General features: G+C 42.1%; 1 protein-coding gene across 17 annotated transcripts in view; it reads left to right on the top strand.

Annotated features, from left to right (window-relative positions):
• BRSK2 (BR serine/threonine kinase 2) overlaps positions 1 to 16739 on the top strand; it is a 407365-nt gene that overhangs the window by 338376 nt on the left and 52250 nt on the right. For 9 of the 17 annotated variants that reach the window (XM_083505294.1, XM_083505285.1, XM_083505297.1 and 6 more), the window contains exons 13-14: positions 3043 to 3108; positions 11293 to 11316. The exons of 7 other annotated variants lie outside the window; for them this stretch is intronic. In XM_083505294.1, coding sequence (XP_083361420.1) covers positions 3043 to 3108; positions 11293 to 11316 — 90 coding nt within the window. The remainder of the gene's footprint in view (positions 1 to 3042; positions 3109 to 11292; positions 11317 to 16739) is intronic. One more of the 17 variants, XM_083505289.1, reaches the window with a different exon arrangement.

The following is a 16739-nucleotide window of genomic DNA, read 5'->3' as shown; positions in this document are numbered from 1 at the left end:
TCAGTTGTTAGCAGTTATCCTCCCCAACTTTAGCTGATGTCCAGTCGCCAAGTAGAAAACACAAGAGGGCCTGTAGTCCAGTGCAGTTAAACCTCTAGTGTGTGCAAAGAGCAATTTACCAAGACTAACCAAATTTGATTGCTGGGGGTACATAGCTGTGCACTGTACAGTTTTTGGTCTGAGATATGCAGCAACAGGATGCCTGAAAAGTAAGTAGTGAAATGGTAATTTGGTAAATGTATTCTGATGTAGTGGTTGAGGCCAATTTGATCAGAGCTGACAGGCTAAGAAGCAAGTGTAAGCATTGTGAGGCTAAACTGCTACAATACTGAGCTATCACCATTGATTACATAGGCTCCCTTGTCTCAACTCTAAAAGTCCATTTTGGGTGCTAAGAATTTTGCTTACCTAACAATGAAGCTCTTCAGGAACAGAATAATGGAGACAGCTTGTGATAATATCAGAAACTCACCTGCAGACAGTTACCATGCTTTTTGCATTCCAGTTGTTTACATCAGGCACTTGTCTGGGTAGAATTTGCTAGGGCTAGCCAACTGAGAAAGAAAACCCATATTAGGAAGAATGTCATTTCCTGATTCTAAGATCTTGCCTTAATCCTGATACATCAAAGTAGCTTGCACAATTCCTGCTATCTCTCACCTTGGGATGGCAGTTGCATAGCAGATTCTCAGGAAAGTGCAAATATTACACAGCTTTGTCTCTCACCAAATGAGAGTGTGTGCTTTTATTTATTTGAATGTTGGCAGGGGATGGGGAGCATGAACACTGCTTTAGTAGAAACTGATAAACTGACAGAAGTCCAGAGAATTTTTTCTGAAGTGATGCTTTTATACAAAAGGTTGTGCCACACAGCAAAGGATGTGTCCATATTTTTGTGAGTCAGAATGCATGCCAAACACAACATCTGCGCTTTTGCTCATATAGTTGATTGCTAGGCCATAGCTGCTAAAGGAAGGTACCAATGTGTGATTGTGAACAGGGAAATGGAACAGACATAGAATGAATTATTATTATTTGACTGTACTTTGGTAAATCACATGAGCCACCTCATCTTCAGATTGCAAAGGCATACAGCATAGACTACTGGCAGTGTACTTATTCAGAACATGGACTGTTCATAAACAACAAAGGTGTTTGGAGATGGTGACCGTTTGACAGGAAGACTGTCAGTACCATCAGTAATAAAACCCAAGTACATCCAACAAAGAGGCAAACTTTGTAAGGCTTTCAGCATAGTATTATGCTCCAAGTAGCATTTGAAAGGTAATTTTTGTTAGAGTTCCATCTGCCCTTAAGAACAACATTCTCAAGGTGTATGTTCACTATAGACATAAGTCGTCCAGCACTAATTCCCTTTCCTAAGACAGTTTGGAAATTGTGGTTCTAACAGGATTTATAGCAGATAATTCTCAGCATCCTTACCTAGGAACCTTTGATGTGTCAATACACTGCAGGTGGTGGTACAAAACCCAAGGTTTGTGGCACAAAACCACACAAAAGCTTGGCATAGATTTTGGGGGGAAATAAGAGTTGGGGTTCATAGTTAATGCAGCTGAAAGGACAAATATTAATGGGCTTTGGAAAGAACCTCTATCCTTTCTTTGACATATTAGTGAAGAATATTTAATATCATGCGAAACCTGCCAAGGGGTGGGATGAGGGAGCTATGTACCAGCATAACTCTACCTTCAGTTGCTTTCTGTCTGTCTGTGCTTGGAATGTTTTGTTGCCATGCACTGTCTTCCTGGCTGCCTGAGACTCAAAAGTGCACAGGTATCTGTTGTGCTGGTTTGACTGGCCTATTGTAATCCTGCTAGTTGCCAACCCTAATGTACTGTAAGGAAAAAGTGTTCCTTAGCTTCTTCAGTGCTTTACATTTTCCCCCCCAGTGTATCTGACTCTTTATATATTCCTTGCCTCTTCCCTCCCTGTTCACTATTACTGAGGGAAGAGATAAAATGCAGTGTTGAATATCCCAAAACCTACTTGGCTTTCAATACTTCTCTACTGAAAATCCTGCTTCCTCCATTTGCTGTTTTGGTTACTGTAAACATCATTTCCTTTTATTCTTTCTATTCTGGGGACTTTAGTACATTGTTCTTCATCATATTTAAACTCAGCCTTTCATCTCCCCCAAGATACATCAATGCCATAGCAGCTGCCACGTTCATGGTGCATTTTCCTGCAACGGGTTCTTTTTTTCTCTCTCCAAAGATGGGTGTCATAGGCTTTTAGATTTCTCTTAAAGCAAACAGAATGAAGTACAGGGAACAGATTAAGAACTGGAAGGGGAGCTGAGAGAGTTGGTTCCATCAACAAACTGGTGTCCTTTTTCTTGTGGGTACTTTACACTGATTATCTGGAATGACAACTTTCATTTGGGTCTGGTATACTCCACATCAACTGTCCATAGGCCAGACCTGTCTTTTAGGCCTTTGTTTGCAGCTGAGGCCATGGGGGGAGGGGGAGGGGGGACTTGTGGGAACAAGGTATGTATAGCAGAGGCCATTTTGAACCACTTAACTGAATCTGCATTCTTCAGACCATGTTTAATATTGATGGCCTCAGCTGAATTTTGACATGTCTCACAAATCTCTGTGAGGAATATGATTCTACTTTGGGTCAGCATTTCCTCATCGGCTAACTTGGGTTTGGGGAAGGCATGTGCAAGAAGTTTTAGAGACATGGTTTGTGTAAAATGAATCTTGCCTCATGCCACCATGACTAACTTGAAAGTTGGGGTTTGAGCCTGCATCATCAAATTCAGTATCAAAATCTCCCCACTTGCTTCACTGGTGTAGTATAAGCCAAATCTAAGTTGAGTACACCCATAAATTTGGTACCTTTCCGGGGCAAGACACCCAATTGGTAAAGGAACACAGTTCTGATCTCTGTTCCAGAGCATTTCTTCAAAATGGGTGGGGTAACTTTGGGTGGGTGGGTCTCAGGGACTGCGTCAGGCAAATCTCATATGAATGTCCACATTAGTAACTCTGTTTTCTCACTTTGTTCCTGCCATAGTAAAACAATGTTCAGTAAAAGCCTGGATATCTGTGACGCCAATCCCAAATTCAACAAAGAAGAAAGGTATAAACACCAACAATCTGTTCCTCTCCTTTACCTCACTGCTATTCCTTAAAGATGCAGTACTTACCTTCTCCACTGGGGAAAAAATTGCTTGCACTTGAGAGAAAGAGACCCAGTTTTGGGTGGACCAATAGCTAGTTTTCTTCCACATCAGCACACTATTCCAGCCTTCCCCAGCCTGGCACCTTCCAGATGCTGGACTATCCCTGACTACTGACCGTGCTGACAAGGGATGATGGGAGTTGTAGTCCAATAATATCTGGAGGGCACTGGGTTGGGGTTGTACTAGTGTGTTCTGTGACCATGAGTCAGTAACTAATTTACAGGAGAGCTACAGTGAGGAAGGAACAGGTGGTGACAAGCCAGGGTTCCTCCATCTCCCAAAGTCCCTGGGATGAAGCCACCTCTTCCTCCATATACCTTTCTTGCCTCTGTGCTGGCAAATGGAGGAAGGCCAGTGGTACTCCTGGGGAAGCCAAAATCGGTATTGGTAAACCATTTAACCAGCAGTAGAAGGGGCCCCGATCATTAAGCAAACTACATGAAATATGTTAGCTACTCTCATTTTCTTATTATTATTAATCTTGAACTTTGAAGATTAGGCTGATTTTCCTTGCCCTCCTCAGCCATGACAGTTCAGCTGCCAAAAGGTGCTGCGCTCTGCCATAAGAGACAGGAGCAAGACTGTTCATGGGAAAGCGGGCTTAATAATTGTGCAGTGCTGCCTTTGGCATCTGAAGGGGGTTGTTATCCAAAACATCTGGAGGGCACCAGGTTGGCTAAGACTGGTGTAGCAGACGGAGTTTCCAAAGGTGCAGCTTTTCTCATCTCTGCATGACAAAATGCACCAGCCAAAACTCTGTGTTGGTTTTGATTTGGTGCAGCTGCTGAAGGCATTATTGATAATTTTTGAGTTGTTTCATTTTTAAAACCTTTAACAGTGATAAAAATGAGGCATAAACGTAATAACACTGTCTTGTTAACATTGACAAAGGCAGCACCCAATTCATTCACTTGAAAAATAGAATCTACTCTTTTCTAACCATCTGGAGAATTATTCATTGCTCTAGAACATTAACTAGGTTTTGAACCATTTAAGTCCTTTCCTTTTGAGCATAGACAGCAGGTAGTGTCCAAATCCCACTGAGATAGATGAGAGTTTTCTAGTTGTGGATTGTACCCCTAGTTTATCACCTAGAAACCTTTTGCAACTACACTCATATAATCTGTAAGGATGCATGACATATACTTAAGCATGTGGAGTCTCACATGGGCAAAGAAAAATATTCTGCATGTACTCAAAGGCACATTGGTCTACACTCAACCTGCAAACCGGGGGAAAGAAGTCCTAGCCACTGCATTATGAATAACACTTGAGTATTCAAACTGCTCCATATACACTGTCTTTTTATCATTACAGTTGCCCTATTAGGTAACTCACTATATCCATTTTTGTAGTTTGGGAGCTAAGAGCAGAAGAGAGTTATTGTTTATATATAGAATTATATCCCACCTTTCCTCATATGTGGTTCTTCCCTATTTAATCCTCATAATCCCCTATGAGGTAAATTAGACTGAGAGACTGGCTTCCCAGTTTAGTGAAAATTTGAACCCAGGGCTTCCAGGTTCTAGTCCAACACTCTACCCACCCCACCCCACCCCACCCCCACTGGCTCTGATCTGACTAGTGAGCACATTGCAGTGGCAAGATTTGAACTGGTTGCTTCCTAGTGTTATCCACACTTTTGTTTATCCACTGTTGTCCCTCTGCTTTTCCCCTGGGGAAAACCACTCTTTAGCACTGAATAAGAGCAAGCAGCTATTGGGTTTTCCACAGATTGTTGTTTGTTCTGATTTAGAGCTAAAGATCGGGTTTTTCCTGGGAAAGAAGCAGAGCGGGGGGGGGGGGACGGGACTGCTTGGACCTGTGCTTTCTAAGCATGGGGCAAGTGGAATTGTGGATGAGCCCTCAGTCGCTTAGCCACTGCACTGCACTTGAGCTGGTATTCATAATATTGAAAATGGGCTCTTGGACTGAGCTTTTGCGAACCTTGGCTCAAATTAAGCCTAGAAACTGCTTTTGTAGGCCAAGAAAGTCCACTAAATAAACTTTTTAAAGGACCTGCAGGTTTCTCATTTAGAAGCTGCAGATAGAGGGAACTCTGCCTGTCAGCAGATGGATGGTCTGATTCTGGCGCAGCATACAAGGCACTCATTTTTATGAGGGCCTGCAGGAAGAGAGCATTGCAGCCAAGCTGCCAGGAACTCATAAAAAGTTCACAAGCTGGGGAAAAATAATGAGCTGCTGTCTTGTGCAGTGCTCGTCAGGGAGTCCCCAAGCTCTGTTGCGGGAGCCAGAGCCTTGATACAAATCTCAGCCTGGAGTGACGGTTGTGGGATGGGGTTCTGAAAACCTAACCACATCTTGTTATCCCTGTCAAAGTTCTTGCCAGACAGATCAGGACGATAGCCCAGCCTTGGCCATTTCCCCCTTCCTTATCACTACAGTGGCTTTTGATGCATTTCCCTTAAGAAAAAAAAAAAAGGTTTTACTAGATCTTCCCACCATCATTCAACCCACCTTAACCTTTTATCTCCTGTAGTTACACAAGTCTCAGCCAACTTACCATTTCCCCAGAATGGGTGCGTGCACCAATGTTTTTTCTTTTCTTTTGAAAAACAGACAAGTCTCACTTTGCTACAGCAGCCTCTCTTAGTTTTGAACTGGTTCTGTAACAGGGGAAATGTAATGCTGGCCTATTTTATATGTTGAGCATTGTTGAGACAGTGTTTGTGAAGCACATGGAATGCTTAGGAGGTGGAGACCTCTATAAATGCATCAATATTTTATTAGTGACAGGAGTAACATTTCCAGTTCTGGTCCTTCCTGGAAGAACTGACAAAAGTAGGCTCCATTTCACATCTTGAAGTCAATACAAATGGGCTTTTACAGTGGGTATGCATGAGCTGAACAATTTTTGGGAATGGCTCGATTCATAAACAGATCACAACTCACCACAAGTCTCAACTATTTCTTAGGAAAGTTTGTTGAAGTAGGACATGCAGCATCACAATTTGAAGATAAACCATTTGTAAGAATAGTTTAGCAAATACAAATCCACAGAAAAGATCAGCTATGCTCCATAACCTTTTGTATGAGATGAATATATGGCCATTGTACTCCCATCTATAGAAATAATTATGATTTGAAAACCATTGCAGAAATCAGTTACAAACAGCACAATCTTAACACTGACCCAAAGTGGCAGTTTTCTGATCTACGAAAGGATGAAGAAAATGGAGGGGAGGGGCATGTGTGATCCACAAAGGGGAAAGGGGGATTTCTAAAATTTTATGGGTTAGGTCTTTTTTATGTACACTGAGGAAAAGGTTATGGGAAGATGAGAAAATATAGGTCCAAGTGCAGGAGCAGAAAAGAAGTGCAACAAAGAAAACCCCATCAAAATATTTCCTTGTTGGGATAACAAATCACACATTTGAAATGGTGCCTGGTCAATGTCTTAATATTTCTCTCACTCTTGGTTTATTTTAAAAGGAATACTGCATCTTTAAGGATCCTGCCCCTCTAGATGCACACAGTTGTCTTGGTAGCTGAGGCCACTGTTTCTTTCCCTCCCTCTCTCCCTCCATTTTCTCTCTCTCTCTCAATCTCTTTCTCTCTTTTCTAGTCTTTCTAGCTTTCTGTGTCTCTCATCTGTTGCCCTGTCCCTCAGTGCTTCTTCTACATCTGGGTTGCTGCAGCTCCGTAGTTCACATGCTTCAGTACTGTAGGAAATGCACATGTCTGCGCTGCTGGGTTTATTGTGTTCTGGGATTATTATTTTTGTTTAAATAACCTCATTTACCTACTTTCTTTCCCCATTGTCAATGTGATGTCCATACTCATCGTTAAAATCCTAAGTGCCTTTCCCTTTCTGGGAAAACTAAAGATTAATAGCATTTATGTGTCCACATTGATATAAAAACACACACACAAATTCTGCTTACTTTCTCAGCATTTGTGTATGTGTTATGTGCAGTCACTTGCACATTGATTTACATGCACATCCAGATAACCAGATAATGTACTTGGGAACATCAATTGTAAAAATATCTACACTGCTAAATCTGGCAAGAAAATGTGGCCTTTTATGTATGAAAATGTGGGTTTATAAGTTTAATATATTCCTTCTCTACATCAGTAATATTCACCAGAACTTCACAAAGATGGAATGTATACAAGGACTATAAGGGATACACAAAGAATAATGTGTATGGGTGTGGTGTAAATAAGTTAGAAATATGTGTCTGATGGACCTTCTAGTAACACCTCAAATCTGATTGAAAGGACATCTATCCAAATGGCAATATCATTTATGAAATGGAGGAGAGTTGAGTGTTTTATTTATTTTACATTTTTGGCAAAATCCCTAAGTGGTTTACAAAAATTAGGACATCAAAATACAACAAATTGCAATGAATGCATTGTTAATAAGACAATCATTTAAACAGCAAATCTGAACAGGATAACGCTCTCAAGCATCCAAATATGCCTGAGTAGACAACTGAGATTGAGCTTCTTCTATCTCTCTTGTGAGGGACAGAGGGTTAGTGCTATAACTGAATTTGCCTGTTTCCAAATGGTTTCCAGCTGGCAATCCACTGGCCATCCTACAGTGAACAGGGCCTGGTTATTGTAAAGGATGATTTGGCCTATAACAGGGGAGGTGGTCATCTAGGTATACTGGTCCCAAGTTGTTTAGGGCTTTACATGTTAATAATAAAACTTTGAATTCGGCTCGATAGTAGATAGCCACCTGGTGCAGATCTTCAAGCACTGGTGTACATACCTAGACACTCAGTACTCCAGCCACAATATTCTGCGCAAGCTGCAGCTTCCAAACCAAGTTTAAGATCAGCACCCCAAACAGCATGTTACACAATGGACCACTATCGCTGCCAAGGAATGGGCATATCTGTCACACCAACCAAAGTTGGTACTGAACACTATGTGCCGCATTAGTCACTTTGGTCTCTATTGACAAAGATTGATCTAGGATACTATGTACCTACTCCGGTGGAGGAAATGCAAACACATCCAGAACAAGCAGACGTCTAGTTTCTTGACCATGAGAAAGACCTATCTACTGTATAGGGTTTCTGTCTTCCCAGGAGTCATTCTCAGTTTATTCCATTACTGTGGCCAGACACTGGTTCAGGAAATTCACATCCTTGCCTGACCCAGATGTTACAGTGAAACAGAGCTCTGCGTCATCTTCATATTGGTGACCATTTGCTTCAAATCTCCTAATGGCTGCTCCCAGTGGCTGCATGTACCGTAGTTGTTAAATAGTATTGGGGACATTGGATGGGATTCATCTAAGGAACTCTGTCGGTGGAAGCTCTGCACAAGGACTTCTGCTTGTGCAGAAGTGATTTTCCCTGCACTCTCCCCAAATTGTTGGGAGGAGGGAGAACCACCAGAACAGCCCATAGGAATTGGAGAGGGGGGTTATATTATTAGTATTATTAGTATTATTATTGTTATCCATCAGATTACTTTGGTGGCTTCCAGCACATACAAAAACATAATTAAACATTTAAACCAAGGCACAGTCCTCCAATGCTACTCACTGGAACTATTTCTGCAGGTAGTGTCCACCATAATAAAGTGCTTCCTCCTACCAGCCCATGGAGATGATCCAGGAGAATACTGTGGTCAGCAGTATCAAAAGCTACTGAGAGATCCAACAAGATAAACTGGGTTGCACTCCCTCTATTTCTCTGCTGGAAGTCATCCATCAGAGTGATCAGGGCCAATTCTGTCTTAAAACCACGTCTGAATTCAGATTGAAATAGGTGCAGATAATCAGTTTCCTCCAAGAGTGCACCTGTAGGTGAGCAACCACCACCTTCTCAAGCACACTGCCCCCAAAAGGAGTATTAGTAAACAGGTGGTAGTTGGAATAAACCTCTGGATCCCAGTACAGGTTTTTCAGAAGTGGTCACACAGTGAAATGCAGTTTCACAAAGTGATGCATTTACCAATCCCTGGATCCACCTGGTTAACTCTGCATGACTAGCTTTGATCAGGCATGATGAGCAAGGGTCAAGAGAGTAAATAGTAAGTAAATAGGCAAGCATCTTGTCCACATCCCCAGGCCTCAAAAAAACTGAGGCTGATCCCATAAAATAAGACAAGACAGTTCACTGGATGCTTTATCAGACTCTATTTCAGAAGCAGAAGACGGGATCAGCTTGAGGGAGAGCAATTTCACCTTCTGTGTGTCTTCTAAGCTGCTGTTTCAGGCTTATGGCCCAATAGTGCATGTTAGGATAGGGCAGTAAATTTCCACTGCCAGAACAGAAGAGGCCGGCTGTGGAGATGAGTCTCCTAAAGCAGAAAGAGGAAGCAGTTTGAATATCCTGTGGTAATCAACATGTTATCATACAATTAGGTAGAACTGTGGAGTTGGAAGGGACATTACTTAATTGTTGCCTAAGACATAGTATTTCTTTACAGCTTCCATGTTGCACAGTCTCAATGCTGAGCAAACTTGTGAAATATACAGTACTTCAGAAACATGAGGAAAGGCCATTCTTTGGTGTATCTAGTGTTTTGCACTCAAGTCCTTTAAAGTTTCCCATAGGAAATTAGCATGTTGTTTGAGATTGGCTTAACCAAAAGGCTCTTTTGTTTCTATGACAGCCTCCTAGAGAAAGTTAGATGACTTGGTTGGTGGGGCGAGTAACCAACCAACGGTGCACAGTACCTGGTTTAAAAGATTAAGATTAAGATTAAGACTTAAATGAAAGCTTTTTAAAATCATCCCTACAGAAGTTGAGAAGAGGGAGACAAAATTGGGATATGGGGGGGGGGAGAATGAATAATAATCATGCAAGTTTATTCCACAATACATCTACAGATTTCTGCTTGCCCATCACAAGTGTGATGTGACTTGAGCAACATTAAAATGAAAACCAGGGTAGAAATGTAACTTAGCAGTGTTATAATTTGTAGTAGGACAGAGAAACAGTTAACATCTCTTTAATACAGTGGTGCCCCGCAAGACTAATGCCTCGCAAGACGAAAAACTCGCTAGACGAAAGGGTTTTCCGTTTTTGCGTTGCTTCACTAGACAAATTTCCCTATGGGCTTGCTTCACAAGATGAAAACGTCTTGTGCTTTTTTTAAAAAGCCGCTTGAAGAGGCGCAGTTGCGATGGACCGTGCTTCGCAAGACGAAAAACATCGCAAGACAAAAAGACTCGCGGAACGAATTCTATTCGTCTTGCAAGGCACCACTGTAGCTTGTGCTTAAGGCTGCATTTATTTTATATTGTGCAATTATTTCCCACTGTTTTTAGGCAGAGAACCCCTGGTTTTAATTTTAATTTAATAAAAATAGATTTTTATCTATTTTGGAAAAAGTTGAAGGTCCTTTCAGCCAGAATTAAAGTAGAGTTGCAACTTTGGACACAACCTACTCAGGATTTCTACATGAGTCTCACTCAGATGAATAGCAGCCATGAAAGGCAATACATATATGTTTTTATACATTTCAGCAGACCAGTAGAAACTGCCAGTGAGTTACATCCTTCACTTGTAGCTTTGTTCACCCGGGCCTCATACCCACTCAGAAATATTGGTCTTAATTATCAGTGCATTTAACACTACATATAAAGTATAGATATACACAGTGGAAAAGGAGATTCCTAGCTGGACATCACTGGGCAGGAGAATGTTACCTGAGCAAAATGGAGGAAGATCCACATCCTTTTCAGTACGGCCCACTGTGCAAAATCTGATTATTTGCCATAAATAAAAACAACCGAAAATCAGATCTGGACTGCTAACTCCACAGACTGGCTTAATGAGGGTGGGCAAGCAATGTTTTATTTTTCACGTTTACACTTGATGTGTCTGCCCCCATAATCCCAGATGCAAACTACTTCTATGATTTTGAGCTATATGGAAATATTTGTTTAGGAAATGAAAACCTCCCCCTTCCCATGCGTAATTCCCCACTGGTGCTTCCATCAGCAGCAGATGCCTGTGGCAATAATTATGACCATGTAGTTCTCCGAACAGTATTTCACTCTGCTTTTCGTACTCTTTTCTCCACCTGCTTCCACGTCCCTTTCTTCCTCTCTCCTTCTCCTCTATTTATTCCCCACTGCCAAGGATGACAAGTGCTGACGCATTGGGGTAAGCTCCAGTTTTGGATTATACCTGTTGTGGGACCTGTTGTTTTCTTCTGGGTAGAGAAGTTTCTTTTAATGATCACAGTATAAATATTATTTATCATGAAACTGTGTTACAGGGGGGGAAACGAACAGGAGGGGAAAAATTATACAACAATGTTTGTGTGTGTGTTAGTGAGGGGGAGAAAGCGCTTGCTCTGACTTCACATGCATCTTAGAGGCCTAGTACATAGTGAGGGCAAATCTCAATATGACATCTTGGCAACTGTGATCAGATCTCCTATAATTTTTTTTCTTTTACATTTGTTTTTGAAAAGGTAAATATTAAAACCAGCTTGGGGAAGGGAGCTGAACTGAATCAAGGTCACTGTGGTGGGGAAGAGCAGTTAAACTTTTTTCTTCCTATCATCTTCCCAGCTAAAATCCTTCCAGCTGCTATTCGTCCGGGGGGTGGGGGGGACACTTACAAATACTATATTGGAACCTATATTTCCCCCTCAAAGAACATATAGCATCTTTGGAGGGGGCAACGTAGACCAGGATAATAGTGCAGGAGGGAAGAGTTATCCCCCCCCCCCCAGGCTGCTTTTACATTTTATTTTATTTTTAAATGTCTTGCTTGGCCCACTAACAAAACTACCTCATCCTTACACTGAGGGCATAGCCTAAAATGTAACGTATGCTGTGTAGGATGGGGTGGGTGGGTGTATGGGGGTGTGTGACAGATGGTATTTGTAATCCAGTAGCATCTGGAGGACCACAGGTCCCCCCGAAACCTGTTGTCAAGCCACAAGGTTTTATGGGGGAGCCTCCCTGTGGTATGAATTCATATTTATATGACTTTGGATGGCTTTGTGCATAATGTCTAATAAAGAAAAGCCCCCTGGCAGTTGAACTGCAAAGCAAGACCTTTATAGCCATGGTCACAGTGCTGGGCCATCCTGCTTTCTGTGCTCTATCAACGGAGACTCAAGGGGAGCCAGCAGGGAGTGGAGCCAACTGCCTCCATCTCTTGCTGCTATGTCCAGTGCTCACACTTACATAACAAGCAGCTGGGCAGAAAAGTCCGCATCAGGCCAACCACAATAGTAACAGTTCCTTCTCATCTCCATTAGGCTATATTGAACTTACACACAGGGTTGTTTTTTCCCAAGTGCCGCCATCCTTTGTGGTTGGGTAAAAGGTACTGCAGCCTCAGAATGGCCTACATGGTTGTTGTAAGCTGCCCTGTGCACCGTATGGGGAGGAAGGGAGGGATATAAAATTATTTAATCAACAAACTGGCCCCAGTTCTTATGCAGCTCCTTATTGTCTTCATGGTGTGAGATGTGCTTAAATGATGGCTGATAACAGGTGAAATGTGAAACTTGATAGTCAGAAGGAGCTGCTGCAGTTTCAGAGCAGGTGTTTGGTCAGCTCAGTTGGCTTCAGGATTCCATGGTGGTGAATTTTCTGTCACCTATTTAGTCAAAGTGACAGCAAAGCCAATATGTCTCTGTGGATGCATTGCTTCCACTATTGTCTAATCATCCTGACTCTGCTTCCAATATCTAAGCACCTTCTGAAGAAAAGGAGCGCTGTACCAAATGACAAAAGCCCCACTGGCATGAATATCGTATGTGTGTATGTATGCGTGTGCACATGCAAAATTTTAGAACGTGAAACATCCCTAAAGAGGGTCCTGTAGTGAAATATATAGAGTCCCATTCTCTTATCTGAGTCACCCTCTCACCAGCCTCTACTTAAACAAACACTAGAAGGCATGAATGTTGACACCCTTCTCTCCTCCTGCTAAAAACTACTAGCATTTTACATTTTTCCACAACTTGGAACATGACTACTGATCCCCTGTGATGAAACTGAGCAGGCAACTTTCAGAATTTTAAAAGAGCCCAGAGGTGCTGTTAAAAATGTACATGAAAGGGCCCCCAGTCTGAATGGAACCTCCTGACTCTGTAGAATTCTCAAACCCTATCTTCATGCTACATCCACACTCACATTCCTGAGTAGAATTTCTGCAATCTGCTGTGGCATGGCCTTTCTGCCTCTAACAAATGCAAGAACAACAAAAAGTAGCAGCATAAATTTGTCAGGTGCTATTTTTTCTGGCATGGAGATACAAAATAGGCAATGCTTTTCCTGTTGAATTTCTATTTATTAAGCTTTGTCAAAGGCACAAGAGCCCTGTCTGGGGGCGAAAGGCACCAGACACACCTCACTTTCTCTCTCATATCCGTCCTTTTATTATTATTATTACTGTTGAATTAGTACTCCTGCTTCTGACATGTTGTGTTGCTTTCCTGGGGAACAGCAGATTATAGAAGCAGAAAGATCCCAACCATCCACTTTCTTAAGCAAAATAAACCCTGAAGGTCACATTTCCCCAGTTTGCTTTTTTTGTTTTATTTTTGTTGGGGGGGGGGAGGAACTTACAGGTTTTTGTTTGTTTGTTTTGAATCCTGAGAAACAATCACTTCGGGGCAGTTAGATCATTTAAAACATTTTTTTTTTAAATCAATCACATCAGAAGAGATTTGGTTGCCCAGTTAACAAACCAAACTGCCTATAGTTCATCATAAGGGGAACTGTGAGACACAGGAATGTGGCAGGCTGATGAAGAGGTGTTGACATTTCCATTCCACCTTAAGGAGCAGATGTGTGGAACTGTTGCGTGTCACATGTCTGTTTACATTCCGTGATTCATGGTCTTTCTACAGCCTTTCCCTTTACAGGTGTGAAAAATGTTTCCAGTTTCTAAAATAGTTTTACTGTGAAGCAGGATAAGGATCAAACATGTTTCAGATATTCTGGTATAATTTCTAACAGACACACATTCAGAGTTGTTGTTGTTGCTGTTATTGTTATTGCTGTTGTTTGGGGCCTGAAATTTAATAAAAGATCATGTAGTCCCTGTCCACAGATTTCAATCATATAGACATAATATAAAAGAAAAAAGAGATGGGAAGGAAAGAAGAAAGCAGCTGATCTTTCATTGGCCAATGTATGGGGTCAGGCTGATCTCTTCCCTGCCTGTACAGTCTTCCTGGGAGGCAAGGATTGCCTTGACTATTGGAACAGGGCAGAGAGTGGCTCTTTTCGATTCTGCAGCCCCGAGTTCCTGGCAGTGGGAGCAGGCTGTTCATTCATGGGAGGGGGGCATGGGAGGGGGAAGGACAAACTTCTTGCAGCTGCTCCTTCTTTGGCTTACAGATGGAGCCAGGATTGCCTCATCATTGCCATGATGACCTTCTAGCATTTCTCAGCAATACTGCTCTTACAAACTCATGGTAATAAAATGTTCACAACACACTGTGTCACTCATTAGGGGTGGAGAGGAGTGTCTAAAATATGTTCAACCCTCAAAAGAAGATACCTGCTCAAAGTATGACCAGTTGTTAGAAATTTACCAGACCAGAATAATGAGAGACAAGACTCACCTTAATTCTTCCAGAGATTATGTGAAGATTATATGCAAATGGATGTTTCCTGTTAAATAATTGTCTTTCAAATCCATAGATAAAAAAACCCTTTCAGCAAAGTAAGGTGTCACAATTCCTTATTTTTGTCCCCCCAGTGTGACTACTTGGGTTACTCATGCTGGTGATAATGTCTATGGAGCTTCCCCAAAAGGAGAATCCATATTGCTATCCAGTGCACGATCTCTGTCTTTGCTTGAGTCTGAATTCTCAGTGCTCTGGGCCAGTTTCATGAGAAGGAGCTGACCCCTGGTTTCTTTGCTGATGGCTGACGGGTGAAGAACAGCACCAAAGAACCTTCCTTCAGAAATTTTAAATAATGTGGCTAGGGTGCTCTGTTTTCTTAACCTGCAAAGGTGATACTGACAGGAGTGTAAGACCTACAAAACCCCACTTCTTATTTTCATTTCCTTTAAGGCATTGAGCTACAAGGATGCTTCTAGGTTCAGTTTGGAGGTTATTCTTTATAAACAAGCTTTGACGTATTTAAGTGTAACATTTTCTTTATAGCTGCAAGCTTTAAAACTAGATTAATAAAACTGTAGTTTATTCACTAAAGGCCTACAGCCAATTTCCTGGCTGATAAATAGCATAGCATATAACTCTCCCCTCACTATGTATCTCTATCCCTCTCTGCCCTATGTGCCTTTGTTTCATTCTTTCTCATGATGATCCGCACTATCTCCCACATTGGTGGAGTGAGGCATGCAGGCCTTAGGGTCTTCCAACAAATAAGCAGCCTTGAGAAGAGGGGTTTCAAAGAGAGGGGACATCTACAGCACTCCCTCTGGAACCCAAGGGAGGATCATCCTTGGCCAGCCACTCCCCAGTCTTCTAAAAGTGCCCCCCTAAGCTGTGCGTGATCCTTGTTCTCATGATAATTCAGGAAGGCATCCTTGCTGCCATGGCAATGAGGAAAAGACAGCTAGTGGGCTGACATTTGCTGCCTCCCGTCATAGGTGTCAGAGGGCTGAACCATATCTCCCAGATTATCAGCTTTCGGATTTGTTTGTTTTTAAAAAACCAAATCCTTCTCTAGCTGTTGTAGAACCTGAGACAGGAAGCAAAATGTGTCGGCACCAATTCTGCCCGTTTACAAAGCAAGCCAGCTCCTGCTTTATAGGGTTGTTCATTAACAAATGAAGTCATGGTTCATTTAGGACAGCAGAGCTAGCCAATTAGACAAAGGGAAGGCTAGGATGACACACCCACTGGTTGTAGGAGCAACTTCCTGATTCACTTTTATCTGGACAGTAGTGTGTCTACCCCGTCAAAAGGTAGCATCTTTCTAACTAAGGACTTATTTCATACCCTAAAATGTAACCCACGCATACCCAGGGCTGTACACATTTTTTAATAACCCTGCCAGTACAGATAAAGTCCATCCATATTAAACCTGTATTGCAGGTGGGAGGAAGGGACTGGCAGAGAGGACATGGCTTAGCTCAGTGTTGTTATAACAGGGGGAAAGGGGGCGTTGGGGTGACAAGTAACAACTGTTCAGTGCAGTTAACTAGTCTCCTGGCATGTTATCTTTTTTAGGGAGATGCAAGGGAGCTGTGAAATTGATTGTAGCAACAAAAGGCAAGAATGGAGAGTTTCAGCAGTTAATTAAAGGCCAGGGAAAGAACAAGGTTTCAGTCAAGGGTGAGAAGATGTCATCTGGACACCAGGTGTACCTTTTGATGGCTAGCAAATCTGCCCATTGAGATGCAACAGCAGGGTAGAGGCTAGGACTACTCAGCTTGGTAGACCCAGTGCCCCTATTTCTCAGTCACCAGATTTATGAGAAATGGTAGACCTGCTATCTGATGCTAGTTATATATGTATGTATGGGCAACTTGCAACTTGCACACATTTAACTTGCACAATTTCAGTCTTATGTGCTTGCCAGCCAGCAGCTTAAATCATACACATTAAGCACACACAGGGTGGAGAGCTTAAAAGCTCT

Source organism: Podarcis liolepis, assembly GCF_965112155.1.
Source record: "Podarcis liolepis genome assembly, chromosome: 1".
Lineage (NCBI taxonomy): Eukaryota > Metazoa > Chordata > Lepidosauria > Squamata > Lacertidae > Podarcis > Podarcis liolepis.
The sequence above is the reverse complement of the archived record's forward strand: the minus strand, read 5'-3'. Positions and strand labels throughout refer to the sequence as shown.